The sequence below is a fragment of the Sporobolomyces salmoneus genome (genome assembly GCF_050403485.1).
Source record: "Sporobolomyces salmoneus JCM6883 DNA, S_salmoneus_JCM6883_v1_ctg102, whole genome shotgun sequence".
Lineage (NCBI taxonomy): Eukaryota > Fungi > Basidiomycota > Microbotryomycetes > Sporidiobolales > Sporidiobolaceae > Sporobolomyces > Sporobolomyces salmoneus.
The window spans coordinates 1-25886 of NW_027481061.1; the positions used below are offsets into that span (position 1 = coordinate 1).

General features: G+C 50.7%; 11 protein-coding genes across 11 annotated transcripts; 7 read left to right on the plus strand and 4 right to left on the minus strand.

The window, feature by feature from the left end:
- Nucleotides 1-1150: 1150 nt before the first annotated feature.
- On the plus strand, nt 1151-1628 carry JCM6883_003085 (uncharacterized protein; the record flags this gene model as incomplete). The annotated part of the gene is made up of 2 exons (XM_076635442.1): nt 1151-1498; nt 1569-1628. The coding sequence occupies 2 exons, from the start codon at nt 1151-1153 to the stop codon at nt 1626-1628; spliced, it is 408 nt and encodes a 135-aa protein (XP_076484562.1).
- Nucleotides 1629-2199: 571 nt separating this feature from the next.
- JCM6883_003086 (uncharacterized protein) lies at nt 2200-2677 on the minus strand (the record flags this gene model as incomplete). Its single annotated transcript, XM_076635443.1, has 4 exons — nt 2200-2248; nt 2342-2413; nt 2487-2517; nt 2590-2677. The coding sequence occupies 4 exons, from the start codon at nt 2675-2677 to the stop codon at nt 2200-2202; spliced, it is 240 nt and encodes a 79-aa protein (XP_076484563.1).
- A 474-nt stretch (nt 2678-3151) lies between these two features.
- On the minus strand, nt 3152-4777 carry AIM45 (Aim45p; the record flags this gene model as incomplete). The annotated part of the gene is made up of 6 exons (XM_076635444.1): nt 3152-3204; nt 3282-3330; nt 3402-3724; nt 3801-3993; nt 4100-4283; nt 4545-4777. 6 exons carry the CDS (start codon nt 4775-4777, stop codon nt 3152-3154), a joined length of 1035 nt encoding a protein of 344 aa, XP_076484564.1.
- Nucleotides 4778-5043: 266 nt separating this feature from the next.
- Nucleotides 5044-7707, plus strand: JCM6883_003088 (uncharacterized protein; the record flags this gene model as incomplete). Its single annotated transcript, XM_076635445.1, has 5 exons — nt 5044-5053; nt 5207-5888; nt 5981-6182; nt 6264-6468; nt 6593-7707. The coding sequence occupies 5 exons, from the start codon at nt 5044-5046 to the stop codon at nt 7705-7707; spliced, it is 2214 nt and encodes a 737-aa protein (XP_076484565.1).
- A 199-nt stretch (nt 7708-7906) lies between these two features.
- Nucleotides 7907-8884, plus strand: JCM6883_003089 (uncharacterized protein; the record flags this gene model as incomplete). Its single annotated transcript, XM_076635446.1, has 4 exons — nt 7907-7998; nt 8071-8358; nt 8435-8670; nt 8739-8884. The coding sequence occupies 4 exons, from the start codon at nt 7907-7909 to the stop codon at nt 8882-8884; spliced, it is 762 nt and encodes a 253-aa protein (XP_076484566.1).
- A 199-nt stretch (nt 8885-9083) lies between these two features.
- Nucleotides 9084-10104, minus strand: JCM6883_003090 (zinc finger MYND domain-containing protein; the record flags this gene model as incomplete). Its single annotated transcript, XM_076635447.1, has 4 exons — nt 9084-9130; nt 9201-9820; nt 9906-9996; nt 10065-10104. 4 exons carry the CDS (start codon nt 10102-10104, stop codon nt 9084-9086), a joined length of 798 nt encoding a protein of 265 aa, XP_076484567.1.
- A 576-nt stretch (nt 10105-10680) lies between these two features.
- JCM6883_003091 (transcription initiation factor TFIID subunit 12) lies at nt 10681-13183 on the plus strand (the record flags this gene model as incomplete). The annotated part of the gene is made up of 5 exons (XM_076635448.1): nt 10681-11038; nt 11104-11307; nt 11376-12643; nt 12754-12868; nt 12963-13183. 5 exons carry the CDS (start codon nt 10681-10683, stop codon nt 13181-13183), a joined length of 2166 nt encoding a protein of 721 aa, XP_076484568.1.
- A 374-nt stretch (nt 13184-13557) lies between these two features.
- Nucleotides 13558-15011, plus strand: JCM6883_003092 (uncharacterized protein; the record flags this gene model as incomplete). The annotated part of the gene is made up of 4 exons (XM_076635449.1): nt 13558-13830; nt 13894-14001; nt 14064-14717; nt 14772-15011. 4 exons carry the CDS (start codon nt 13558-13560, stop codon nt 15009-15011), a joined length of 1275 nt encoding a protein of 424 aa, XP_076484569.1.
- Nucleotides 15012-15333: 322 nt separating this feature from the next.
- Nucleotides 15334-16769, plus strand: JCM6883_003093 (uncharacterized protein; the record flags this gene model as incomplete). Its single annotated transcript, XM_076635450.1, has 3 exons — nt 15334-15963; nt 16028-16123; nt 16191-16769. 3 exons carry the CDS (start codon nt 15334-15336, stop codon nt 16767-16769), a joined length of 1305 nt encoding a protein of 434 aa, XP_076484570.1.
- Nucleotides 16770-19968: 3199 nt separating this feature from the next.
- GTR1 (Rag GTPase GTR1) lies at nt 19969-21398 on the plus strand (the record flags this gene model as incomplete). The annotated part of the gene is made up of 5 exons (XM_076635451.1): nt 19969-19992; nt 20062-20236; nt 20308-20735; nt 20842-21092; nt 21164-21398. 5 exons carry the CDS (start codon nt 19969-19971, stop codon nt 21396-21398), a joined length of 1113 nt encoding a protein of 370 aa, XP_076484571.1.
- A 1120-nt stretch (nt 21399-22518) lies between these two features.
- JCM6883_003095 (uncharacterized protein) lies at nt 22519-22937 on the minus strand (the record flags this gene model as incomplete). The annotated part of the gene is made up of 2 exons (XM_076635452.1): nt 22519-22578; nt 22644-22937. 2 exons carry the CDS (start codon nt 22935-22937, stop codon nt 22519-22521), a joined length of 354 nt encoding a protein of 117 aa, XP_076484572.1.
- Nucleotides 22938-25886: the final 2949 nt, after the last annotated feature.

The window sequence follows — 25886 nt, forward strand, 5'->3', positions numbered from 1 at the left end:
GTCAACAATCAGCCGATAGGTCCCAAGGTGGAACGACGAGTAACAGAAACTGACCTTCTGAGCCCGAATACAGTGCTGTAGAGCTTAGACGTGATGAAGGAGAAGAAAGAGGGGTTGATAGGTCTTGAAAGTCGCGGGTTTCACGAGCGTGAGATCTCTCGAATGGTCGAGATGACAGTGTGAAGGGGTCGAGTTCCTGTACGAGTAAGGATCGAGGAAAGAGCGCAGGGGTGAGAGGATCGAGAGACGAGGAAGAGGACGCGATCTTTGCTCGAAAGCACGTTCGCCCCAAAAGGAAAGGATGACGTGATTGTGGGCAACCCGTAAAACCGGCAAGTCCGCGGATGTCAGAAGGTGCGTGCGCGAGCGAACAAAACTCGAGATTTGACTCGATTTCTCTCTCTCTTTCTTTCCTTTTCTTCACTCGACCCCCTTCTCCGCTTCGACTGTCAACTCGTTCAAGCAAGACTCGAAGTGAGTGGAAGGTGTCCTCGTGGTCAGTCAGGGTGTAGCCAGCTGGCAACGCAGGGATCTCTCAAGTGCGTACCTCTCTCGCTCTCTCTCGCTCTCTCTCATCGTCGTCGAGCAGCAGCTGACTCTCTCCTTGTGTACTCTCTGACAGAAGGAGTCGCTCGTCGTCAGAAGATCAATTGAAGACGATATCATGGACCTAGGTACAGCTGCATGACACTGTATAACATGCTGGTTAGTCTCTCGCTCTCCCTATCTCCCTCTCTAGATGCCCTCCTCGCTTGATACAGACGAGCTGACTAGAGTGGTCATGTGCAGGAGTCTCGGGTTGAATACCACTGTCAACCGGACGACTGGAGTCCTAAGCTTGTGTGAGTTCGCGTCACTCTCTTTTTCCCTTCTCTCCCTGTTGCTGACTTTCGCATGGGAGTCTGTCATGGTATGGTTATTGTTCACATAGTTTCGTTTGATTGAGCCCATCCTTTTTTTTTTTTTGTATTCTGGGACGAGAACTTGTCGGCCGGAGGCCAATTGCCTATGCGAAATACATCAGGTTGAGCTCGGGAACAAATCGGTACCTCAATCGGCGGTTTTTGTCGCTGCCCGCTTCAGTCGGTTGCGCTACTTGATGACCAGGTGGGGACAACTCGAGGAGAGTCGAGAAGCAAAGGAGCCGACGATGGAGCAGAACAAAGTCGAGGTGGAGATTTTCAATGTCCTGCTTTCGACGTCCCTCTATTTAGCGGCAGCCACTACTCATCGAGACATCTTGGAGTTCAATGCGGGTCGTTGGCATCCAGTTTTCGAGGAGGCTAGTCGACATGGGAGCGAGGTATTCGGGATCAGAAAAGCGTTGGAAAACTCGGCGTGGTTGAAGGAACACAAGGAATCGCTCGAGGGCTGGTTCGTCAAGGCTACGGAGTGGTGGGTTCGTGAAGACGAAGAAGCCGAGGAGAAGAAGAGGTCGGTTTTGAAGGATGCGTTGGTGGTTATGAAGAGCGAATTGACTTCCATTTTCGAACGTGTCGTGAGTGTTTTGCTACTTCTGATCCGTCGAATCCGTCCGCGCCGATTGATGAGTCAGTTTCTTGCTTTAGGAGAGACTACATTCCGAGAATCAACGTGCGTTCGCCGCCGTCAGTCGAAACCAAGTTTAACTTTTCGAGCTTCACTTCTCCCTTGTCTTGTCTCATGCTGCTCTCTTCTTCTCTATTCCGCTCTCCCTCTTCGACTCCCACATTTCCACTGTTCTCTTACGAGCTGACTTCTCACATCCTCCTTTGATTCTGTCTTGTCTTGCGAAAGAGCTATTCCTTCTCTCCCTCGAACGAAAATCGAGACCTTGAAAGTGTCCGTTGAGTTCAGCAGCCCTGCTCTGCTTCCTATTCGACTGAAGCGTCACCTACCAATCCAACGAACTCGAATCAGCGGACACGGCAAGAAGTCAAAGACGGGAATGAAAACTCACGAATTCGTTCCTGCTCTTTCTCTCTCTAAGGATGTCATTCATTCTTCGAAAGCGCAAGACCTTCCGATCCGTCGTCGTAGTCTCTCCCGCTCTACTCTATTCCCATTCCGTTTCTCACACGAGTTCCGGAGTTTGCATCTTGAGCTTGCACCCGAAATCCTCTCCAGTTTCTGTCTTTTCGTTTGATCGAATCCTGTTCTTATTCCTTACAATCACACTATATACACTCCACCATATCGTACAATCCAATCTCATCTTCTTTAGAATTCACCTTTCTCCGCCTCAGTCGGTTCCAACCTCTTCTCGCCTCTACATTAATCTCACTCGAAACACAATTAGCACGCCATTCTCGCCAAAAGAGAGATGAGAGAGAGAGAGAGAGAGGAGACAAGCGAGACGTACACAGTGTTCCCAAACGAATTACCTCCCATACTTTGACCCGTCGTCGTTCCTACTTGAGCTGCTCCTTGTCCTCTAATCAGTTTCATCTCCTCTCTTTCGTCAGCTCTCTGCGCGTTCACTGCGCGCGAGAGAGTGAAAGACTCACCCGAGTGCGCCATCCGTCAGAGCGTCGACCCCTACTCATCAAGAGCCCGAGAGAGTCAGCTCCCGAGAAAGAAAAAGAAGAAGAGAGGGAAAGGGGAACGAACCTGAAACGGTATGTTTCTCATCTGCAGCTTCTTGATCCCCTTTGACGTGGTGGTATGCTTTGTCAACAGCTCCCATAAGACCAGACATCGTTTTTTCGTTTCGTTTAGGCGGTTTCGGTCGGAGTTGGAAGAAGAGAGACGAGTTTTTTTTGCGTTCGGAAGACGAAGTGAGAGGTAGGTGGGAGAAAGTTGAGTGAAGGAAGAAGGAGAAGAAAAGCGAAAGGGATTGCGATAGAAAAGAGAGCGAGCGAAGCCGGTCAAAACTCGAATCTTTGATTCGACTGGATCAAGGGTTGATGATGCGGAACGAACGAGGCTTGAACTCGAGCGGCTGTCAATCTCGTCAGCATTTAGTGAGCAGTACTCAAGACAGAGTAGGGTGAATCCGAATCGAGAGAGACAGAAACGAAACTTCGAGCTCAATCTAGTGGATCGGCTTCGTGAGAGATTGGAACGAAACTTTGGAGATCTCAATACACACTTATATTCACGATGTCGAAAAGCGAGGAAGGGGAGGAGGTTGGAAACGGCTACTGAAATTATCGAAAATCGGAAGAACGAATTACTTTGATTCTTCAATCTTTTTCGCGAGTTCCGGTACGGCTTCGAATAGATCTGTTGATCCACACCATGACCTCAGGTCAGGAACTTCTAAACACGCTGAAGTGAGAGAGAAGGAGAAAGGAACGAACCAGCAACGAGTCCAATATCGGCAACTTGGAAAATTGGTGCATCTCCATCCTACTCACACTCTCCCATCACTCATCAGCTTCCCGTCTTACTACCGAAGGAAGGAGAATGCGTTGTCTTACCTTATTGATCGCGACGATACATTTCGAATCCTTCATTCCCGCCAAATGTTGAATCGCACCCGAAATTCCAACCGCGACATAAAGTTCCGGCGCCACCACCTTTCCCGTCTGTCCTACCTGAAGGGAGTTATCCGCGTATCCTGAATCTACGGCAGCTCGAGAAGCACCAATCGCGGCAGAGAGGGAATCGGCCAAGGGAACGATCGTTTCGTCGAATTGGGATTTCGATTTGAGTCCTCGACCACCGGAGACGATTCGTGATGCGGAACCGAGATCAGGTCGTGAAGATTTCGTTAATTCTTCGGAAACCCATTCGGCTTGACCTGTATCACTCATCCCTCCACAGTCAGTTTTCCTCAAATTTCCCTCGACTTGACTGAAAATAAGAGAAAGGCGTACGTTCTCCAACCTCCTCAGCTTCCTTCGAATCAATCTGACATTCCTCCGTACCTTCCTTCGCAGGCTCCCATGTACTCGCTCGAACGGTGAATACTTTAATCGGATCTTTTGAACGAACCGTCGAAATTGCGTTTCCGGCGTAAACGGGTCGAGTGAAAGTATCCTCCGCTTCGATCGACATTACATCAGAGATCTACTCACCATACACACTCATCGTCAGTTCTCTTCCGGTTCCCTTGAGACTTCTCCTCGAGAAAGAGAGAAAAGAAGGAAGAAAAGTGAAAAATTGAGAACTCAACTTGTTGTACATCGAGTAATCCAGCAACCCTCGGGAACAAATTCTTTCCCAATGCGGAATGAGGTCCGGCCAAATGCGTATAATTACCGTTCTTAACCAACGCAGCTAAGAAAGGAGCGACGGGTTCGGCGAGAGTGTGCGAGAGCGAAGGGGAGTGGCGTAGGAGGAGATTCGTTAGACCGAGTCTGGAGAGCGTCGGAAGAAGAGTTGAAGGTCAGCTCTGGTGCCGCCCGGTTGAGAGGCTTCTTGGAAGGAGAGAGAGGTGAGAGAGGGATGGGCATCGGTAAGTCGAGATCCCGAAACAACGAGCTCATCCACAGCTCGCACACCGTGAGCTCCCTCGCCATACCATAGACCGTACTTTATCCAGCTCTCTGTTCCGTCCCCTGAGCGTCTCGTCCCATCTCGAACTGATCGGCTCCCCCTCAAGAGATTCTCGAACTCACTTCTTGACCCCCTCCTTAACTCCTTCCAAGCTCCCCTCATCCGGTCCAATCAATACTCCATCTACCGTACCCCCCAATTTCTTCGCAGCGGTAATCGCATTGAGGGTAGCGGGGACGAGTGAGGAATCTTTCGTTTCGATGAATACTAGGGATTTCGCCGCGAGTGATCGGGACGACGTGGTGAACGAACGAGCTGCGGGTCGGAGGGAGGAACGTAGGAGAGGAGGAAACATTGTGTGCGTTGAGTGAAGAGAGAGAGAGGAACGGGAGGGAAGTGGAGTTTAAAACTGAGGAGAGCGCTCTCTGACTCGAGGTGAGAGGAGAGTTGTAGCAGATTGCGTATGATAGTGTAGTATAATTTATCGTCCAGTCTACTGAATTTACGGAGGTGTCAAGAGCAAGCGAGAGCGAAGTCCTCTCTCTCTCTCTCTTTCACCTCGCCTTCGACCGAATCCGACCAGAGACTCGACCGACGCTAGATAGAGGAATCCTCAAAAGAATGCCTCGACGTAAGCCTACCATTCTCCTCTCCTTTGTCCCGCTCGTTGTTCCTCGAGAAATGAATGAGCAAAACAACACACGCTCCCTCTCTCTCGCTCTCATCTCTCGCTCCCCCCACTGAGCGGCTGTACTGACATTCGTGGGATTGTGACGCTACGTAGGTTCATCAACAGCCTCTTCGGCATCTACCGCCGCGGCTCCTCGTCGTTCATCTCGAAAATCAATCACTGTTCTCCCTCCTCCTTCCTCCACCGCTTCTACCTCCTCTTCGTCAAAGAAGAATGCACCGACGAAGAAAGTAGTCAAGAGGGTTCGAAAGAGCGAGAAAATCGAAGAAGAATCCGAAGAAGAAGACAATGATTCTCTCTCGAGCGCGGAAGAGTCGGAATCCGATGAAGGAGAAACGACCACCACGGGAGCAAAGAAACGTAAAGCCTCTTCGTCGTCGAAATCCTCCGCCAAAGCACCTAAAGAGAAGAAGTCGAAACCCTCTCGCGTGATCAAGCCCAAACCTCGTCGTCCCTTCGTTTCCGGTCTAAACGCCCTCCCCTCCTTATTCACTCCCTTCCCTCTCTTCTCCTCTTTCTCAGGGTTCGAGATCCCTCCCCTCCCGACCCCGGAGGAGGCACCTAGGAGTCTCTTTGTGTTTGGAACGGGTGATATGGGTCAACATGGATTAGGAGTTGAAACTCTCGATGAGATTAAGAGACCTAGGAGACATGTTGGAGTAGAGGGGAAGATTGAGGCAGAAGAGGAAGGGTGGGAAGAGGGAGTAGGGGAATTGGCGTGTGGTGGGATGCATTCATTGGCGATTGATAGGAATGGGAGGGTTTGGAGTTGGGGGTGAGTCTTCTCTCTCTCTCTCTCTTTCTCGTCGAGAGGAAGTGATTTCAGTGACGCAGTACTGATGCTGAGACTGAGTTGATCGTCGTTAGGATTAACGATAACGCTGCCTTAGGTCGACAAACCTCTATCCCAGGAATCGATCCGGAAGAACTCGAATCGAACCTCCACCCTGTCGAAGGCTTGACCGGACAGAATGAGGAAGAATTCAAAGCGGTGAGGGTCAGTGCAGGGGATTCGGTTAGTTTGGCAGTTAGTCAGGAAGGGGAATTGAAAGCTTGGGGGAGTTTCCGCGTACGTCTCCCATTTCCTTCTCCCTACTTCCTCTCTTCTCTCTCCCGAACGAGTAGAGCTGACGAAGAGGAGTGCGAGTAGTCAGCAGAAGGACTCCTAGGATTCTCCGACTCTTCCTCCTCCTCGAAAACTCAACTTCATCCAACCTCGCTCAAAAACTTAGAGAAACATTCAATCGTTCAAATCGCTTGTGGAGACGATCATTTCCTCGCTTTGACTTCTACTGGGTACGTGTTTGCGTGTGGGAATGGGGAACAAAATCAATTGGGGAGGAAAATCATCCAACGTAAGCTTAGCACTTCCTCATCACTCTCCTCTTCTCGAGTAACTCTCTCGACAGAATGAGAGTGAGAGGGAGTAAGAGGAAGCGGACAATGTGCTGATGGAAGGAGAGAGGTCGTTCGTTGTAGGTCATAAAACTCACGGTTTAACTCCCGAACGACTCGCCCTGAAAAAAATCGTCTTAATCGGTACCGGTTCCTACCATTCTTTCGCCGTTTCCTCCTCCGGTCAAGTCTATTCCTGGGGTTCCAACTCTTTCCATCAAACCGGACACGAATCCTCCAACTCGGACGTTATTGAGGTTCCTACGATCGTCGAGAGTTTAAGTCCGGAAGAGAATGGGGGAAACAGGGTTGTTCAGATCGAAGGAGGGAGTCATCATACTTTATTCCTCTTCTCTGACGGTTCCGTCAAAGGAGTTGGACGTACGGATGGTCACGAAGTTGGATTATCGGACGATCATCCCGAAATGAAAGCGAATGAAGAACGAAAGGAGGAAGCTAGGGAACGAAGAGCTGAAAGGGAGAAGGAGGAACTCGAAAAACGAATCGATTCGACTACGGGGGAAGTCAAGGAGATTAGTGGATTGACGGTAGATGAAGAATCGGGGGAAAAGATTTCGAAAGAAGAAGCGCAGTTTCAAGCGAAAGAAACTGCGGCGAAAGCGGTTGAACTTCCAAACGATTACGTACTTCACCCTACTACGATCGTATTCCCTCGTGAACCCAAGACGAACGATCCGAGTATGAAGGCGGACGATTTCGATGAAGAAACGGAAACGGAAGAAACTAAAATCGTTTCAATCTCGGTTGGAACTCGACACAATTTCGCCATTTCTTCACGAGGTTACGTCTATAGTTGGGGAGTTGGACCTTCGAGTCAATTGGGACAAGGGAACGAGGAGGAGATTGAAACACCGAGGAGGATTTGGAATACTGCGATGAGTAACGTTAGGGCGGTCAAGGTAGAGACTGGAGGTCAACATTCGGTTATTGTGGGAGTTGATAGAGAGTGGGAAACGAAGTATGAGGAGAGGAAGGAGAAGAAACGAGTGAAGGAACAAGAGGAGTTGGAGAGGAAACGAAAGGATGAACAGGAGGAGATGGAGAGGAAACGTAAAGATGAGGGGTTACCGGAAGTCAAGGAGAGTGGAAGTCAGGGTGAACAGGTTGAAGCGAAGGAATCTACGCAAGGCGAACAACCGGCGGAAGAGCAAGGAGAAAAGGAGAAAATGACCGAGTAAAACTTCTAACTTTCGATTTTCGTCTTCTTTGCTCTGATTTCTGAATATAGCCTCCCATTGTCACTTCATTATTGTCAATCTTCAACTTTCACTCAGTGTCTTTCGAGAGAGCGGAACGAAACTCTGAAGCGATGACGAACGAGTTTCTCACTCTCTCTCTTCTCCCTCATCCGACGTTCAACCTCGCTTGACACGAAGAATGAAAGGCTTACTAGGTCTCTATCTCCTCTCTCTCATCGTCGCCTTAACCTCCCTCGCCTTATCCCTCTCATCTTTCCTCCATCCGACCTGGTACATCTCTCTCTTCCTCTATCCGCTCCCCCCGCTCCACCAAGCTGATCAAGTAGTGCATTCGGTGTACAGGATCTTCACTAGACCATTAGCGAAAACTCCGATAGAATTAACTACGAAAATCGAATATGGACTCTTTGAGAGTTGTACTACGACATCCTACGTCTCCCAGGTGAATGGAAGCGAGGGGGGACTCGGGAAGAGGGAATGTAGGAAATTCCCTGTCAGAGGAATCGATTGTGGTGCGAAGAAGGAATCACGAAACAAACAGAAAAAGCGAATCTCTGGGTCGAAGATTGAGTTATTTGAGCACGATACGGCTCGAGATGAATCATTCTGTGATCGTTGGCTTCTCGCCGGGTCCGTCCCCTTCTCCCTTTCCCTCTCTCCCATCTCCCCTCTCACTGACGCTCTCGAGTTGATTTCGTTCGTTCAGCTACGCTCATCAACTCTCGCTAATTTTCTCTCTCACCTCACTCCTCTCCCTCTCCCTCACCCTACTCGGTACCCTTCGAGCTGGGAGAGGGTACAGAACGGAACGATTGAGAGGGGGTTGGAAACTCGTTGTCGGGTTGATGGGGTTCCAATTCGGGTGCGAGGCGGTTAGTTGGGGAGTTGTGAGGTGGGAATACGAGAATGAAAGTCTTTTCCAAGGAGGATCGAAGGCGCTCGGTTAGTCACTCTCTCTGGGTCTCTCGGAAGGGGATGGAAAGCTGACGGAGTTGGAGGGAATTGAACAGGAAGAGGTTTCGTCGAAAGTGTGACGACTTTCTCACTCTTGGGAGCTACGATCCTAGCGATCTTGTTCGTTAGAGTCACTCAGAGGTTGAGAATCGTACCAGAGGCGGCCGCTAGGGAAGATGGGTACGAGAGTATTCGAGATTAGCGAGAACGTTTTCGTGATTTCTCTCTGCGTTGTGCTTCCTGAGTGTTCGGTTATTTTGTTGATATCTTTCTGTGCTTTCTCTTTCTGTCTCTCTCTTCTGTGATCCTGTGTCGGTATCTTGTGATGTGAATAAGACGATGGGGTTTCTATTCACCAAACGAGCGAGTTTTTCGAGTTTTTCGAGAGTTTTCCGACGAAGTCATCTCTCATTCCTCATTCTCTCGGCTTCTTCCACTTGCCACTCGACTGTAATCACACACCATCTCCATCAGCTTCCCCACAAGAATCGTAGAAGAAAGAGAGAGCTGGTACTGACCTAGTAATCCGAAATTCCCTTCCCCTCCAATCGCATCCCTCAATTCCCCTTCCTCCGGTTCCCTATCCCTTTCCACCTCCTTCCCAACATCCACTTCTGGCCATTCCTCCCCTAATTGCTCAATCAACCTTTTCTCTCCACCTTGAAAGGCCGTCACGGAGGTGATTAGGAGTGAATACATTAGAGTTAGGGAAAGTGGGTTTCCCGAGGTTTCGATTGCGGTACGGAAGAGAACTGAGAAGAGTTTGTGCGAGGGTGGAGATAAGTGGATCGGGATTGGAAGCGATTGTGAGGAGGAGGAGGACAAGGAGCTTGAAGGAGAGAGGGGAGAGATGGGGAAGAATAAATAAGCGGGATGAGGGTGAAGCTCTTTCGACGACGACGATGAAGAGGAGGGAGAGAAAGTGGAGGGACTCGGAGGAGGAAGCGAGGTGGAGAGAGTCTTGAGCGCGGCTAGATGGAATAGAAGTGAAGGGGAGAGGTTTGAAGTATCGAGAGTAGAAAGATCCGTAGCAGTTTCTTTCGGTTCTGAACTTGAAGTGGAAGGTGGAGGAGGGGATGTGAGTGGGAGTCCACAGATGGTTGCTTTGTGCAGGGGCCAATCGAGGGTTTGACAAGACCTAGGATAGAATCAATCAGGATCACAACATCTCAGTTTCCAGGTTTCTCGAGAGAAAGAAAGAGCTGAGAATGGGATGAACTGACTTTGAGCAATACCAAGTTTTGCGTGAACTACCGGTGAGGGATTGACACCGTGAACAGACTAGGAACTTCAACGAGGGATCGACGGAATCAGCTACGAAAACGAGAAACGAAGGAGTTAGCGGACGCGGACATCAGCGCAGAGAGATAGAAGGAGCGTACCGGTCTTCTGACAAGCTTTACACTGTCGTTCAGTGCTCATCTTTCGAGCTAGAGAGACGAGAGAGGGAAGAGACGGGAGGGAAAGTTGATTGAGGAAGACTTTGAGATTTCAGAGCTGGTCGGCTGAGATAACGGTAAGGCGCTGTTGCTGAAGGTCGCTAGAGGTGCCTCGAGAGCTTCAACAGTCGGTAAGCGAGGGGTCGAGTGAAGAGTTGCTTCCCAAAAGTGCATCGACGAGTTTGTCTCGCTACAATCCATAGGCTCCTTTCGATCACGTCAAGGAGCTTTCTATACACCTTCACAGTACTCAGATTGAACAGCAAGACCAAGATCGCTCACAGATAAGCACGGCAGACGATCGGAGGTTCAATAGTTCCATCATCATCTCCAACTCGATCTAGCAGTCGAACGCGACTCATTGAGTCGACAGAGAGACTCTTAGAAGGCGTATATACAACCTGAAGTGAGTCCTGCTACTCCTCTGCGTACCTTGACGCGGTTCCATCTCGACATCTCTTTCCGATTTTCCCTCTCTCTCCTCGTTCCGACGACAGAAGCGCACTCATATTGACGCTCAATCGCTCGTACAGCTCTCTTCCCACCGAACAAATCGACGATGCCTCCCCGAAATCAACAACGACCCCCATCCTCACTCTCGAACCCAAATGCACCTCAACCCACCGGAGGAGCTCCTCAAGCAGCGTCCAATGCCTCTCCGATCGCTCAATTGAACCCTAGTCAGTTAACCGCGTTACAAGAACATATTCGACAGACTCGAGCTCAGACGGGACAAGAGTTTACGCCGGCGATGATTACGGAATGGATGCATAGAAACGGGATTACCGTTGGGGTACCGAATCAGAACCAACAGAATCAAAATCAACAGGGACAACAGGGACAGGGACAGGGAGGAGGAGGAGGGAATGTTCAGCAACATAAACAACAACAGGCTCAAGGGAACTTAGATGCAGTTTGTACGTTTCTCCTCTCTCCCTCTCTCTCCGCTCGACTGAGCTGACAAGGAAGTGAGATGGTACAGTACATCATCTCTACCCACCTCACCTCGCGAACAACCCGAACGCAGCTCGACAACATTTACAGAACGTCCTTTTCCCGCCGAATCAAGGCCCGAAACAATCTCCGTTCTTGGCTCAGGTCATGTTACTTGCGCAGAATGGGAGGTTGAGTCAAGAACAGATGGGGCAGTTGAAAGCGGCGGTGGGGTCAAGGAATAACGCTCAAGGTATGAGAAGAGTCGTTTTCGAAAACTCGAGAATCTTAATTGAGTTTTTCGTGGTCTTTTTCTTACAGCTCAACAACAGCAGCAACAACAACAACAAGCCGGAAACCCTCAAGCTTATCCTCAGCAAGTCCCTCCCCAACAATCCATTCCTCCTCAGCAAACCGTTCCAACTTCGCAACCACCTCCTCCTTCTTCCTCCTCTGCTCCTCCTCCTTCAGCTCCCAACGAACAATCGGCAACTCAAGCAGTCCAACAATTGCGACAACGAGTACAACACATCGAAGCATTGTTGAGTCGACCTGATTTGACCGAAGATCAACGAAGTAAAATGCAATCCGAACTCGATAACGCTCGTACGAACCTATCAAAAGTCGTTAAAATGTTATTAGCTGCTCAACAACAACAACAAGCTCAACAACAACAACAAGCTCAGGCTCAGCAAGTTCAACAACAAGGAGGAGGAGGAGGACAGGGAGGAGGAACATCGGTAGATTTAGCGAATTTACAGGCGGCTCAAAGGGCAGCGATGGAGAGGAAAGCGAGGGAATTACAAGCTGCTGCACAAGCCCAAGCTGTCGCTCAAGCACAAGCCCAAGCTCAAGCGCAGGCTCAGGCTCAAGCTCAAGCTGGATCGTTCGGAGGAGGAGGAGGAGGAGGAGTCGTTCCTCAATCTCAACCACTTCGACCAAACCCGTCTCAACCCGGATCTGATCTCAAACCTTCTACTCAGGCGAACGCGACTCAAGCAGCTCAATTAGCAGCTCAACAAGCGATCGCGGCCGCCGCGGCACAAGGGAAGAAATTAACGAAGAAACAACAGAGTGAAGCCGCGAATCAAGGAGTTGTAGAATTTCAACAACGTCAACAACAACAACAATTAGCACAGTCATTGGGTCATCAAGGAGGGAACGCCGCTTTAGTACAACAAGCTCAACAAGGAACGAATTCGACTTCTTCGACAACAGGAGGAGGAGGAGGTAGTTCATCGAGTTCTTCTTCCGCGTTCACAGTTCCGGGACAAATGCCTATCCCTCAAACGTTAGGAATCTCTCATCAAACTCCAGTATCTGGATTCCCTTCTTCGCGACCAACGATCTCCTCGGGACTCGCGAATTCCCCTTCCGTTTCTACCCCTGCGATCATTCGACATCCTTCCATGCAACCTTCGTCCTCATCAATCGGAGGAGGAACGGGGGGTGTAGAGTCGAAGGAAGTTATTCCGGGTAGAGAAACGAGAGGGGATGATTCGAAGGGGAGAACGGTCGGGAAGCGGAAGATTAGGGAATTGGTCGAAGGGGTTGATAGGGATGAGAGATTGACGGATGAAGTTGAAGATGTACGTCCTTGTTCCCTTCTCCCTCTCTCTCTCTTCTCTCTTTCTCTCTTCTCTCTCTCTCGTTCGAGCGAGTTGAAAACTGATGAGAGAATGTGATGATGGAGTTGCAGTTATTATTAGAGATCGCAGACGATTTCATCGATAGTGTAACGAGGTTTGGATGTCAATTAGCTAAACATCGTCGTTCGGATCGATTAGAAGTTAAAGATCTCGCTTTACATCTCGGTAAGTCCTCCTTCTCCCTTCTCTTCCCCACTCTTCACTTCCATCTTCCCTCTCGCTTCTATTCTCACTGACGCTTATGCTCGACTTCCGGTAGAACGATCCTATAACATCCGAATCCCCGGATTCACTCCCGAAGAAATCGCCGCTCGAACTTCTTCCGTCGCTTCTTCAGGTGGTGGTTCAGCCGGAACAACGGTCAGCAGCGCGAATGCGATCTTGGCGAGTCAGGGAGGTGGAGGGAGAAAGGGGTTGGTGTTACCTCCGGGAGCGGCGGGGAGATTGGCCGCGATTAGGGAGGGGGGGAGGAAACGATAAAGAGCTCTGGATCAACGAAGTAGGACTGACTGAGTTGATGAATGGAATAAGGCTTTGTTCCTTTCATCTCTAACTGTCCTGTCGCTCGAGAACGGCTCAGAGAATTGCTGAGTTCCTCGACTGACTATCTCTGTCAAAGCTCGAGCGCTCATCGCGCAACTAGCTCAGTTTCCGCTAGCTCTCTCTCTCCTCTCTCGTTCTCTCTTCCCGCACCTAGAAGTTCGTGCTGACTCTCTTCCTTCCGAAACAACACAGCCTCATCGACCGCGGATCACTCCGGACCAAGGGAAAAGCGCCGCCGCAAAAACCCTCTCTTCTCCCTCTCTCGGATCCCTTTTCCTCTCCTTCAGTCTCTTTCCCCCTCTTCGACTGCTATGCCAATAGTCTACCCAGGACGTTCCAACTCTCTCTCGACAGTAGTCCAACAAGCCCAACTAGGTCCCTACTGTCGATTCTACTCGACGCATTTCGTCGCCTGCTTTGAATTCGCCACGAACGGGAAGATCAACCCTCCGAACGGGATCGCGTTCGATGGATGGCTAGCCGCGACTCAGTGCTTCGATGTCATGAGTACGATTCAGAAGGAGATTACGGGAGATCCGATTGTGAGGATTTTATTGCTCAGGAGGATTGAGATGAGGGAAATCGTCAGTTCTCTCTCTACCTTCCTGTTGTGGAGGCCGAGAGACGCTGATGAATGGAAGCTGTAGGATTTCGAGACGATCGTTTGGGCGGATTATTGGATCGGAACGAAGGAAGAAAGTAGGAGATTCTCGGACGACGTGAAACGAGCGTGGGATCGTCTCTGTTACTCAAAGGTGAGTCTTCTCGTCTCTTCTGCCGTCCACAATCGTGGCTAAGATGTCACTCGCTTCATTAGAACCAATACGGACCGAACGATCATCTCGAATTAAAATTCCCTCATTCCGCCGACCTCTCAGCTCCCGTACACCTTCGTCGCTACCTCCCATTCCCGCTCACCTCGATCTTCGGTCAAGACGAACTCCTCCCCTGGAACACGATCTCCTCCGTCCTGTCACGTTATTTCCTCACTTCGTCCCCTTGCGCTCAAACCGAAACTCTCCCGAAATCCGCCATCTTCTACTTCAGTCGATTCTCATACCTCCGACATCTCCTCCATCAACTCGAACTTTTCCGACTCCACGATCGAACGCAAGAAATCGAACGAGTTCAAGATCGAATCTCTCAAGTGATCTTACAAATGTTACTCTATTTTCGATCGATGGCGATGTTCGTAAAGACGGCAGTATTCCTCGATGCGAATGGACGAGCATGGGACACCTTGATCAACTTGTCGGATCATCTCGAAGGAGGGAACGAAACGTTTGGATCTTGGGCATTCGAGAGGAATTGGGAGTTATTGAATCGAGGAGATCTTGATCAACATGGAGAGAAGGCGGCGGAATGCGCGTGCTACGACGATCGTGAGGATCAGAGAGGTGGGATGGTGATTGCGATTCGACAGATGAGGGATTGGTTGGTCGAGATGATGATGAAACTGGAAGCTCACAAGGTCAGTTCGAGCCTGTCTATCGTCGAAACAGTCACTGACGTCCTTAGGGAATAGAGAATGGTGGAGGAGAGGGAACGTCGTGCTCCGGCGTCATCGTCTTCGTCTTCAACTTGGAGGGAGAAGGTTTTCGTCGCTCAAGCTCGGAATCAAGCTCGTAGGGAGAAGAGTAGGAAGGAGAAGGAGGCAATCCACAGCGACGAGGAGAAGAAGTCAGAGTCAGCGTTACCGTCGAGGGACAAGGGTTTCGCAGATCGAAATCGAAATCGAGCTCACGACAATATCTCACGAACCTAATCAACAACCTGGCGCGCCTCACTTTGGACGACCGTACTCTGACCGTGTATTCCTCTGATTGTGTTCCGTCACAGGTTTCCTTCTGGTGTGTGAATTCTACATTCTCGTCTTTCCTCGATCCGAGCTCTGTCACGAAACGTTAGACTTTCAACTCGCCTTCGTGCCGAAATTGCGATGCCGGATTCGCTGAAGAGTCAACTTTGTCGTCGTCGTCGTCCGGAGTTTCCGGTGAGTGCACGCACCTTCCAAACGTTTGACGCGAACTGACCTCTTTCGACCCTCTCTTCTCTTTCTTTCCTCCATCCTTCCTCCCTTCCGCAGTATGCCCCGTCGTGGCGTGCTGTTCACGCATCGAATCAACCGAAACAAGCGATCTCTAGGTCACGCTCCTTCGAAACCCCACGACAATCACGAAAAGGAACGTTCCCCTTCGCCCGCCCACTCCCTCGATTCGCACCACTCGCACTCTTCTTCTCATTCCGGGCACTCACTGTTCCATCATCGCTCACCGCACCCAGAACCAGCTCACAAGCACGGAGAACCGTTGAAACGAGTCGATTCGGCTCACTCTTTTCCAGATGATCACGCTGTTCACTCCGATTCTTCCCTCGGTTCCTTTCCCCGAGCCTCCCTCGACGAACCTAGACATCCTCTTCACGAGCATGGAAAAGAAGAACAAGGACACCATCAACCGGACAAACTCGACGAACGACTCTCGACGATTTCTCATCTAATCCAATCTTTCACCCACGAGGTATTGGATCATTGGTCGCAGAGAGAGGTGGCGAGGCCCCTAGAGATCGAAAAAATGTTGGAACGATGGGATGAGGAGTTCTACCAGAAATTCCACGAGGAGGGGGAACGAGGTTCAGGATTGATTTGGAATGATAAGGAGTACGAGTGGTTAATCGGGATGCTGGAAGATCTCGAGAAGCACTATGTCGAGGATTTCGTGGGTTCTCTACTTCTTTCGAGCGAGCACGGTGATAAAAACTGATTTGAACGATTGAGCACAGTTCGAGATAATCCACGACGAGCATGGACAGAAGAAGCTCGAAGTGTCAAAACATTGTCAAGTTGACGCATTGTTTGCATCTGAACATCATCTTGGTGTACGTATCTCTTCTCTTCCGGAACGTCTTCAGCGATCCGTTGACGTGTGTAGGCGAGATGCGACAGTCTCACGGTCATTCATCGCTCACTCACGACCCCCATTACGACCAACACTCGCACTTCCATCCTCTTCGCCACGGACCGGACCATCCCGAATCTCGTTCTCGCGAACCCGATCGACTCCATCCTGAGCCGAATTCGCCGCATCACGGACTATTCCACTCTCCCTCTCCCTCCCCGACCTCATCTCTTCACTCTCACGGCTCTCACGGTACTAGTTCTTCTCATCACGCCAAGTCAACTCCGAGAAAACCATCCCGCTTCCCGACTCTTCGCTCACGCCAACCTCGTTCCCACTCTTCTACTCTCGCTCACGACGAACACGCACCGAATCATCACGGAGAGGAGAAGGGGCATCATGGAGAAGGAGGAACGCACAGGAACGAGCGAGCGGGGGCCCGTCACCAGGTGAAGAAGCTGTTTACGAGATCGAGGAAGCAGCGTAGTTTGGGGCACGTAGACGCTAGGATCGGATCGCGACAAGCTCAGAGGTATGAAGTTGAGACGTATGGGAGGAGTCGACACGGCGGGCTCGAGATGGTGAAGGGACGAAATGCGTCGTCGTCGAATTTGAGCGATCTTTGAAGGAAACGTTCCCTCCTCGTGACGGAGCTAGCTCGTCGTTTTAAACACTACTCTGTTGTCAGCGCTCTCTTGTATTCTTTGTGATCTCTTGTACTCGTTTCGAACGAACGGACTCTCGTAGGCCTTGGAAATCTATAACTTCGCTCTTTGATCCTCTGACTGAATTACCTCGATCTCTCGCTCTTGCTTTGCTTGTTTAGTCTATTCTGGGCAATCAATGTCAACGGTTGTCGATTGAGAACGCGTGATTGTCCCTAGTCGTCGTCCTTGGCGCCGGAGTTTCCGTTTGCGAGGGGCTCGAGCGCAACAACAAGGCAGGACCGCTTCCTCTTTCCCTTCGCCGCTCTCCCTCTTTCTTTCACTACTTACCACGCCGTCTTTCGGTGCGATGTCTCGACTCTTTCGTTCCCAACGGGACCCGCAAACCCCTTCTTTCAATTTGACTGGCCGCGCTGCCACTTTCTCCTCACAAACTGGCCTTTTGCGCCGCGACACAGCCGACACGGTTGGAACCGAGCTATCTGACCTCTCAACCTCAAGACCTCTCGCCTCTATTCATCACCGCGATCCAACTCACGATGGCCCTTCTCGAGAGATCCACCTCGTCGGGATTCCTCTCGAAATCCCTTCGGTTTCCCTCGTTGCCTCTTCTCCTCCCTTCGCCGTAACTCGAGAACGGCTTGGCGTCGACGAGCTCGAAAAACGATTAAAGGCGATTTCGCATCGAATCAATCACTTCAATTCTTTGATCGTCGAGCATTGGACCAAGTTTGTAACGGTCGACGGTTCGGAGGTTGTGGAATTGTTGAAGGAATAGGACGAGGAGTTCGTCAAACATGTCGAAAGGAATGCTCAGAAATACGTCGGGGATGATTACGGATTCGCATTCTTGATGCACATGTTCAAATGGCTTCAAGACAAGTATATCGACAGATTCGTGAGTTCCAAGATTCCTCCAAACTCGATAGTGCGAGTTCTGACGACCCTTTCTTCTTGTTCGAGCACCAGTTTGAGGGCGAAGGACACAAGCTCGAAATTTGGAAGTTTTGTCGAGTTGACTGCATCTTTGGCGAAAAGGCAGAGAAGGTACGTCTCGGACTGTTTCTATTCGACAAGAGATGGCAGCCTTCGAGCGGATTGCTGAAGACATTTCGTGTGTTCGATAGGAGATCCGGATGTCGGGAGTGGATTTGTACCATTATTGGTCTCGTCGCTTCAACAGAGGAATCAGGGAGGCTGTGCCTGCGAAGCTTATCCACCCAGACGAATCTTACTACCACTACGAACCCAAGGAACAACATCTCGACCCGAACTCTCAACCCAACTTTCGCCGCTCTCACTCTCGCTCTCGATCGATTTCGGGACTCTTCCGTTCTGGTGGAGACGGAACAGAGCAGAGCCCAGACAGGGATGGGCGATCCGGAGTGCGTCGTCGTGTAAGTCAACTATTGGGGAGGTCGAGGTCGAGGTCGAGAGAGGAGAGTAGTTTGGGACACGGAGCGGCGAGGATCGGATTGAGACACGCTCAGAGGTATGTAGTCGAAACGTACGGGTTCAGTCGTGAGGGAGGGCTCGAGATGAAGACGAGAGATCAGGCGTCGATGTCGTTAAACTCGATTTAGGTGGATCTCTTCCTTTCTGTTTCTCGAAGTTTATCCTGTCTCGCTTCACCTTTCACTCGACCTCTCTAGCTTGCCCTTTCACGCGTGTGTGTGAAGTGATCTCTTCAGACATGTCGTTCCGTTTCTGTTTGAATTGTCGTTTGATCGTATTTTGCAAGTTTGTCACGTTCCATCGAATAGTCCCGAGCAGATCTTTAGGAGAGAACGAGCTCAGCGAGGCCGACAACAAAGTCGACGCTGCGTATCATAACGGAACGTCATCAGTACCGACCCGCGATTCGATCAGAACTCGGAAGCTCGAAGGAAAAGCTCTTACCATTCTCCCGAACATTCTCGACGAATCACGCCGAGTCGTCCTGACTAGTCCAATCTATACCCACCTACCCCTGGCGTCGAGTTGCCGGCTCGTCCGTGGGAACCAGAGTGACGTTCATACGAGGAAAACCGACTCGGGCTCGTGAACGGTGTAAGGCGAAACTGAATATCTTGATCGAGAATGTCAGTTCTTCGAGCCGTCTATCCAGGGCAGAGGGCGAGATATGAACTTACCGATAAATAGGTGTTAGCGTGCCGGAAATGCCTTGACGCCGGAGAATCTCGCATTGACTTCTGAGAACTGAGAAACTAGCGAACTCTGAATCTGTAGCCGAGAGGTCAAAACACTGTGACACTGCGACAGTGTGCAATCTTCTCAGACTTACCGTGGAGCTCATCTCGATACTACTCCTGGTTTGACGCTTCTTCCGACTGTCGATCTGTTTCCCCATCTCCTTCGTTCGCTGTCTCTCCTTCTGAACCGTTCGCTGCAGCCTTCCGTTTCCCCTTCCTCCTCTTTGCTTCTTTCTTCCGTCTCTCCCTCTCCGCTTCTTGATCCCTCCTCGATTCACCCGGTGGACTCAGATGTTGATCCAACTGAGCGAAACGACGTTATGAACCGTCAGTTTCTTTCGTGAGTCCGAGTTCGGAGAGATGACAAGCGCACACGTTCTCTCATGATCCGTCTCGCCAATTTTCTGTTCGTCTCCCTCGAACGAGTCTCATGGCAAACGACTCTGATCCCCGTCGGTGAGTGAATCAGGGAACACGCGTTCGAGGTCTTGTTTGTTGCTTGGCCGCCGGGTCCAGATCCTGTCCTCATGATAACTGGGTCAGCTAGAGAGACGTGGAAGGGAGGGGAGAGAGGAAGAGAAGAGGTACCTCGGACGAAAGATTCGATCAATTCGGATTCGACGAGCTCGGGTAGTTCTTTCTTGAGTCGAGGTTTTGGAGGCGTACGTTTCCGTGGTGCTGGGACGGTCGGAACGTCTTGCAGAGGCGATGAGGAGGAGGAGAAGGAGCGGAAAGGTGAGAAAGTTTGATGACGAAAGAAGAACGAGCGGGGTTCAGGAAGCGGTGTTGAGCGGGACAGAGGCGTTCTGAGCCGTGATAGAGACCGTATGAGCATGTCGGAGAGCTTATCAGAGTCGAAAGAGGTGAGAGAGACGAAGCGACAGAGTCGTCCATTTCTGATCTCTTACCCTTCACTTTGCTTCGAACCGACTCGCGAATAGCAGTGTAAGACTATACAGTACCATACCATGTCTTCGAAATCACGCAAAAAGGTGCGCTCCCTCAGTCCCCCTTCTCGCTGTCTCAATCGCTGACTCCCCTCGCTCTGTTCCCACGATAAGCTCCTCTTGATGGGCAAATCCGGTAGTGGCAAGACCTCCATGCGAGCAATCATCTTCAAATCGCAATTAGCCGCAGACACACGACGATTGAGCGCGACGATAGATGTCGAAAGTAGTCAGATTCGGTTCTTGGGTGGGTTGAGGTTGGACCTGTGGGATTGTGGAGGACAGGACTGTGAGTACACTCGGCTCTACACTTCCGTTTGCGCGGAGCTGATAGGTGAAGAAATCGTGTCTACTCGCCAGCGTTCATGGATTCTCATTTAACTTCGCAGAGTTCGACCGTCTTCCGATCGGTTCATTCTCTGATCTATATCTTCGACGCCGAATCTCCAGACCTCCTGACGCACGACACTCATTATTTCCTGAAATGTCTCTCGGCTCTCTCGACTCAAACATCTTCCTCTTCAACGACTTCTTCCTCGAATTCTGCTACCCCTCTCGCAGCCCCCGCCTCTACATCATCCGGCACGAACGAAGACGGAGTAGGAGGGGAGAATTCGGGACCGATGGTGTTTGTGTTGTTACACAAAATGGATTTAGTCCCGATCGAACAACAACAAACGAAATTCCAAGAGTTTGAGAGGGAAGTCGGGGCGAAAGCGAGAGAGAGTGGATGGAAGGGTGGATTGAAGTTTATGGCGACGAGTATATGGAACGAGACGTTGTATCGAGTGAGTCGAATCTACAATTCCCTTCTTTTCGTCGAATTCTCTCGCGATTTCGTTCACTCCGAACGCTCGTACTCGCTGCTGATCAATACTACTCTCGGTGCTCTAGGCTTGGTCAATCGTCGTTTCTCACTTGATGCCCTCGCTCTCCCTCCTCCGACATCATCTCGAATCCTATCTTTCCCTCACTTCCTCCCTCGAACTCGTCCTGTTCGAACGCACAACTTTCCTCGTAATCTCCTCCGTGACGAAAAAGCTCGAAGACATGAACGAAGAAGAGAAGAGACTCGTGAAAGGGTGGGAAGAACGAAGGTTCGAGAGAGTTAGTACGATGGTTAAAGGGTTCAAAGGATCTTGCAAGTGAGCCCGCGCTTCAGCTCCACAACACGCTCTCTGTCTTGAGCTGATGTAGGTTCTTTGCGAGCGCACAGCAAACTACATCTCCCCTTCACTTCACTCTCGCTCTCTTCGACGAATTACACGACTCTTCTCGACGCTCTCACGCCAGAAACATACCTCCTCATCGTCGCACCGAGGAACAGTACGAACGGAGGAGGAGGTGGTGGAGCGACGGCAGCTTCGGTCGAGTTGAACTTGAAGGGAGTTAGAGAGTTTTTCGGAGGATTGGAAGGGATTGGAGCGGGATCGTCGAACGGAGGAAAGTGAGCAACGTGTCGACGCAAAGGAAAGGATGGGACTTCAGTATGGCGGTCTACGCAGTCAGGAGTCTGTCGAACGAGGTGAGCGGAAATCGTCTTGAACGCCTCGCTTGCGGCAAACTTCGTTCGTTTGAAGCTGACGTCCATTTCGTACTCCGTCTACAGAGTCAGCAATTCCGAAACTATTCCCCGAACCGCCCTCCCTCTGGCCAACTCGACAGATCGATTTTCTCCCTCTCGTCTTCGGAATTTCGCTCAATTTCACGCCAACCAACCTTTTACCCCTTCCTTCTTGGCGACCTCCTTCTGAAAGATTACCATATCGGTATCCGTCAAGATGGGAAAGAGACGAGCTGCGTTAGGATCGTTGGAAGACCGGAAGTTCGAGAGGAGGTTGGAGCCTCAATTGTGGAAATATCGCGATAGGGATCTCGGACACGGCGAGAGCGTAGTATCGAGTGAAACGAAACCTTATCTGCGCAGTACTAGTGAGTCCTCACTCTCTCATCTCTTCAGTCATCGTTAAGATTCTCACTCCTGATCTCGCGCGCGTAGAATTCCAAAAGATGAAATCGATCGTTCTACCGTCTTCCTACTTGCACGAGAGACTCGTCTCACAGACCTCTACGAGAGGCACTCGGCCCTATCTCGGAAAGCAGCGTTCGGATTTCGTTTTCCGGATTCGGAATCAGTGCGAATTCATCTGAGTCAAAGGGCAGTCGCTCAATCTGAGTCGTGAATGGGAGAGACTGAGGTCGTTATCTCGAGCGACTCTCAACGAAAAGTATCGAATCTCGAAAATTGAATCGCGCTCTTCGAAAACCCACGAGTCAGTGAGTTTTCATTTTGGTTTTGGTTGTTGAATGCTTCCCGGAAGCAAAAGCAGGCAAGCTCTCACTCGAACAGGACTCCAGACGAGACGAGCACGACGAACGAACGTTCACGACTTTCGTACGAGGGAGAGAAAACGAGAAGGGGACCAAAAGTTGCAAGGTTTTACGAGACGGGAAGGGAGGAGAACAAAGAAGTGAAACGGTGAGGTATTGCAGAAGATCGGGAAGAGGGAGGGAGAAGATTCGAGCAAGCGAGGAAGAGAGGATCGAGCGAGAGAGGAAAAACGCGAAAGATCAAGTTTGGTGACGACTGACGACACGAAACGCTCTCGGGATACCCAAGTGTTGCTTCTCCTATTACGCAAAGAGTCGAGGTCAGTGAAGGCGTTACAAAAATGCCACAAAAGCCAGAGACTTACGACTTCACCGAAAAGTTCAAACAGCTCATCCTTCATCTGCGCCAACGCGGCCTGCAGATGCACCCTCTTACCTTCCTCGTCTTCTTCGTTCTCATCAACCCACCATTCCACAGCGTCGCCGAACCAGTCCTCGAGCGTTCCTTCGTGTTCCTTCAACCAGTTCCAATTCTCCAACGCTCCAGCGAGACCAAAAACCGCACTTCCGTGTCGACTCGCTTCATGGAAGCCCCTATACCAGTGTTCCTCGTCGAGTTCGAACATTGCCCGATTTTCGACCGCAATGACGACGTACATGCACAAACAGAACAGGACGGAAAATATTTCAACTTCGACGGAGTCGCAGGAGTCGTCTTGTCCAAGCTGAGTCCATCTGCTGATCAAGTGACGCAACTGATGGAGACGAGACGAGACGAAAACAAAGCTTTGCGGAATTGCATTCGGTGACGTGAGGAGCGGAACGAATCCGAAAGGGAATGAGCGAGGTTCAGTCGAAGGCACGGGATAGGCGAGAGGCTTCTGATATCGAACCCTGATATCGGAATGGGTCGAGGTATTCAGGGCTCGCACAATCGGGAGTTCGTCGGGAAAAGGTGCCGTTCTCAAGTTCTAGTCAAGGCCACGAGAAGCAGAGTCAGCACGAAACCGTGATACGTTTGTTGTCGGAGGGCAAAGACGCTACTTGCTTGCGAGTGGCATTCTAAAAACCAAAGGTGGCCGACGAGATGCGTCGTTCCAGCTTGAAAATGGACTATGTCGTGATGGACATGATAAAAGCTGGACGGGGGTACTGCAATTGATTCGACCACCTGAAGAAGATCGTCAATCAGTATCACTCGGCAGGTTAGATCTCACGAGCTCGAAAACAGCTCACCAAACGTTTTACTTCCATTTGCCTCGACAGCAAAATCCTTGCGACAACGGGATTTGCCGGGCTGAATGTCACTTGTCGTACCATATCAAGAACAGCTGTCCATCCATCCGGGACCAGAATCAAACCTGAAGGTTGAACTCCTGCGAATTTGAATCGATCGTAAAATTGCTCGAGGGGGATGAGTGTTTGGCGAGGGAGGGTTGGGTGCCGAGGATGCGACATTCTGACGGATCGACTGCAACGAGGGTGAGAAAGAAGAGAGCAAAAGAGTCGAGATCTTAGCTCGTTCAAATTTCGAGTGCACGGACGCTTCGACCTCCGGTCTCGTTCCGCGGTGTCGCACCGACCTGTGATCTTGGCGTACGGGGTCAGGGGCGAGCGTTCGCTTCTTCCCGAGATCGGACCGGGGCTGCGATCGATGCGCTCGGTTCGTGAGGATTGAGCTTTCGGGATTCGAGCGTTTGTGCGGGATTCGAGCGTTCGAGCATTGATCTTTCTCTTTCTCCTCCTTCACCTCGTCGTGCGCTCTCGTTGTCACTAGAAGCAACCGATATGACATTCCGATCCTCTTTCTCACGTCAAACGACTCGAAGTACTCGAGCAAATCTCGACCCGTCCCTTCTCCCTTCGACTTTGAATCGACGGCCTTTCGCCAACTCCCTCTGCTGATCCGGGGGACCATCACCCCTCGGGAAGCCTCTTGCTGGTGGGCGGACGGCGTAACGGTGTCTGCTCCGGAAATCATCGAGTCCATCGCTCGCGAGTTGATTCTAGAAAAAGGAAAATCGAAAGTCAGGGAAAAGAACTCAATCAAAGGAGGAACCTGAGGAACTGACTGTGAAAGGGACGTAGAGATGACCAAGGTATATCACAGCTGGGCTAGCTCGGTGGTCCCTCGCGAATTGTGCAGTTTGAGTCGAATTGGCGTGAAATTCGGCATCGAGTAAATGGTGTAGCATCCCTGTGAGGTTCGGGTTTGTCTCCCATCGCTCTGCTCATCAAGCGTCTCCTCAGTTTATAGTCAGATCACGAGCGAGATTCGAGGGAGCCTACCGCCACGAAGCCAATTCGCGTTGAGGAATGAGACCGCTTCGTTTCGTCTGTGAATCGCTGAGAGATATCGAGCGTAATCGTCACCAGCGATTTGCGGCATGAAGAGTAAGTCTCGTGTAAGCGGATGTTGGGAGAGGACGCACTAATTCCCGCTCTTCGAAGTTCTTCCGGTACGGTCGAGTTGGAAGCTGTTCTCGCGAGAAAATGCCGACGAATTAGCCCGACCGACTACAGGACTGTCGGGAGATAAACATACCGTTGCTACGACTCATGAGAAAGCGTGAGCGGCGAAGATAGAAGATTGAGTGAAGGAAGCGGAGGAGAAAGGGAAAAATGCTCAGACGAACGAAAGCAATTCTCCACCCTCCGCGTCACAATGATCTAATCTCGAGGGGTCCGCGTTCAGTGAAGAGCCGAGACGGCGAGCCGGGCGTGGGGGTCGAGAAAGGTCGGTGTCACGACTTGATAGGCGTCAATAATGGTCGTCGTTTTCGCGTCTTCGAGTTTGAGTTCCATTGCTTCGATTCGAGGCCGGAGACGAAGATCGTCACGTACTCGAGGTCGAAAGGGGTGGAGACAAAGGCGATCTTGTTCGCATACCCGCGGAAACCTCGACAGGTCTTTGCTGAATAGAGCAATTAATCGCTCCCCTTGTCGGAACTTTCCAAAGTCGAATTCCGAACTATTCCGTCTGATCCGAGCCCACTCGTTTCGGCAATTCGGGTTCTGTTGTCTTGGGGAGAAACGAAACGATAGGTTACAGTCGCTGAAACTCGTTTCGAAAACGATTTCGGATTCGTTCTTGCCGTGAGAGATTGATCAGTTGAAAGGTGTTCTTCTGTTTCAGATACGAAGTATAGAATGTTGTACAAAGGGAATATATGCGAGGGTGAAGTGCGAGGTTGTCGAGGCGAAAAGTTGACGAAAACTGAAGGAGAGGAGGGGAAAGGTTTGACGAAAAGCGAGCGAGAAGGGAAGTTTATCTTCGTTGTTGAGCTTTAGCCATCCTATCGACCGGACAAGAGAGCGAGGAGGTTGTCAGTGCGACGTACGAAGAACGAGAGCGGACTCGCTTTCGCTTCGACGTTTTCGTAGTTCTCGCGAGGAAATCGTCGACGAGGAACACAAAGAGCAGGCGAGATTGAGGTGATAGAGAACGGCGACTTACATCTCAGCGTTAGCTTCAGAGAATCTGCGGAAGAAGATCGGAGAAAGAGTCAGTTGCGGTCGTCGAGATTGTTCGAATCGCGAAAGATTCGGAATTCGACGTCGCAGATCTTACCGGAGTCCAACACTGCGCAAGCGAGACAAGGAAAGAC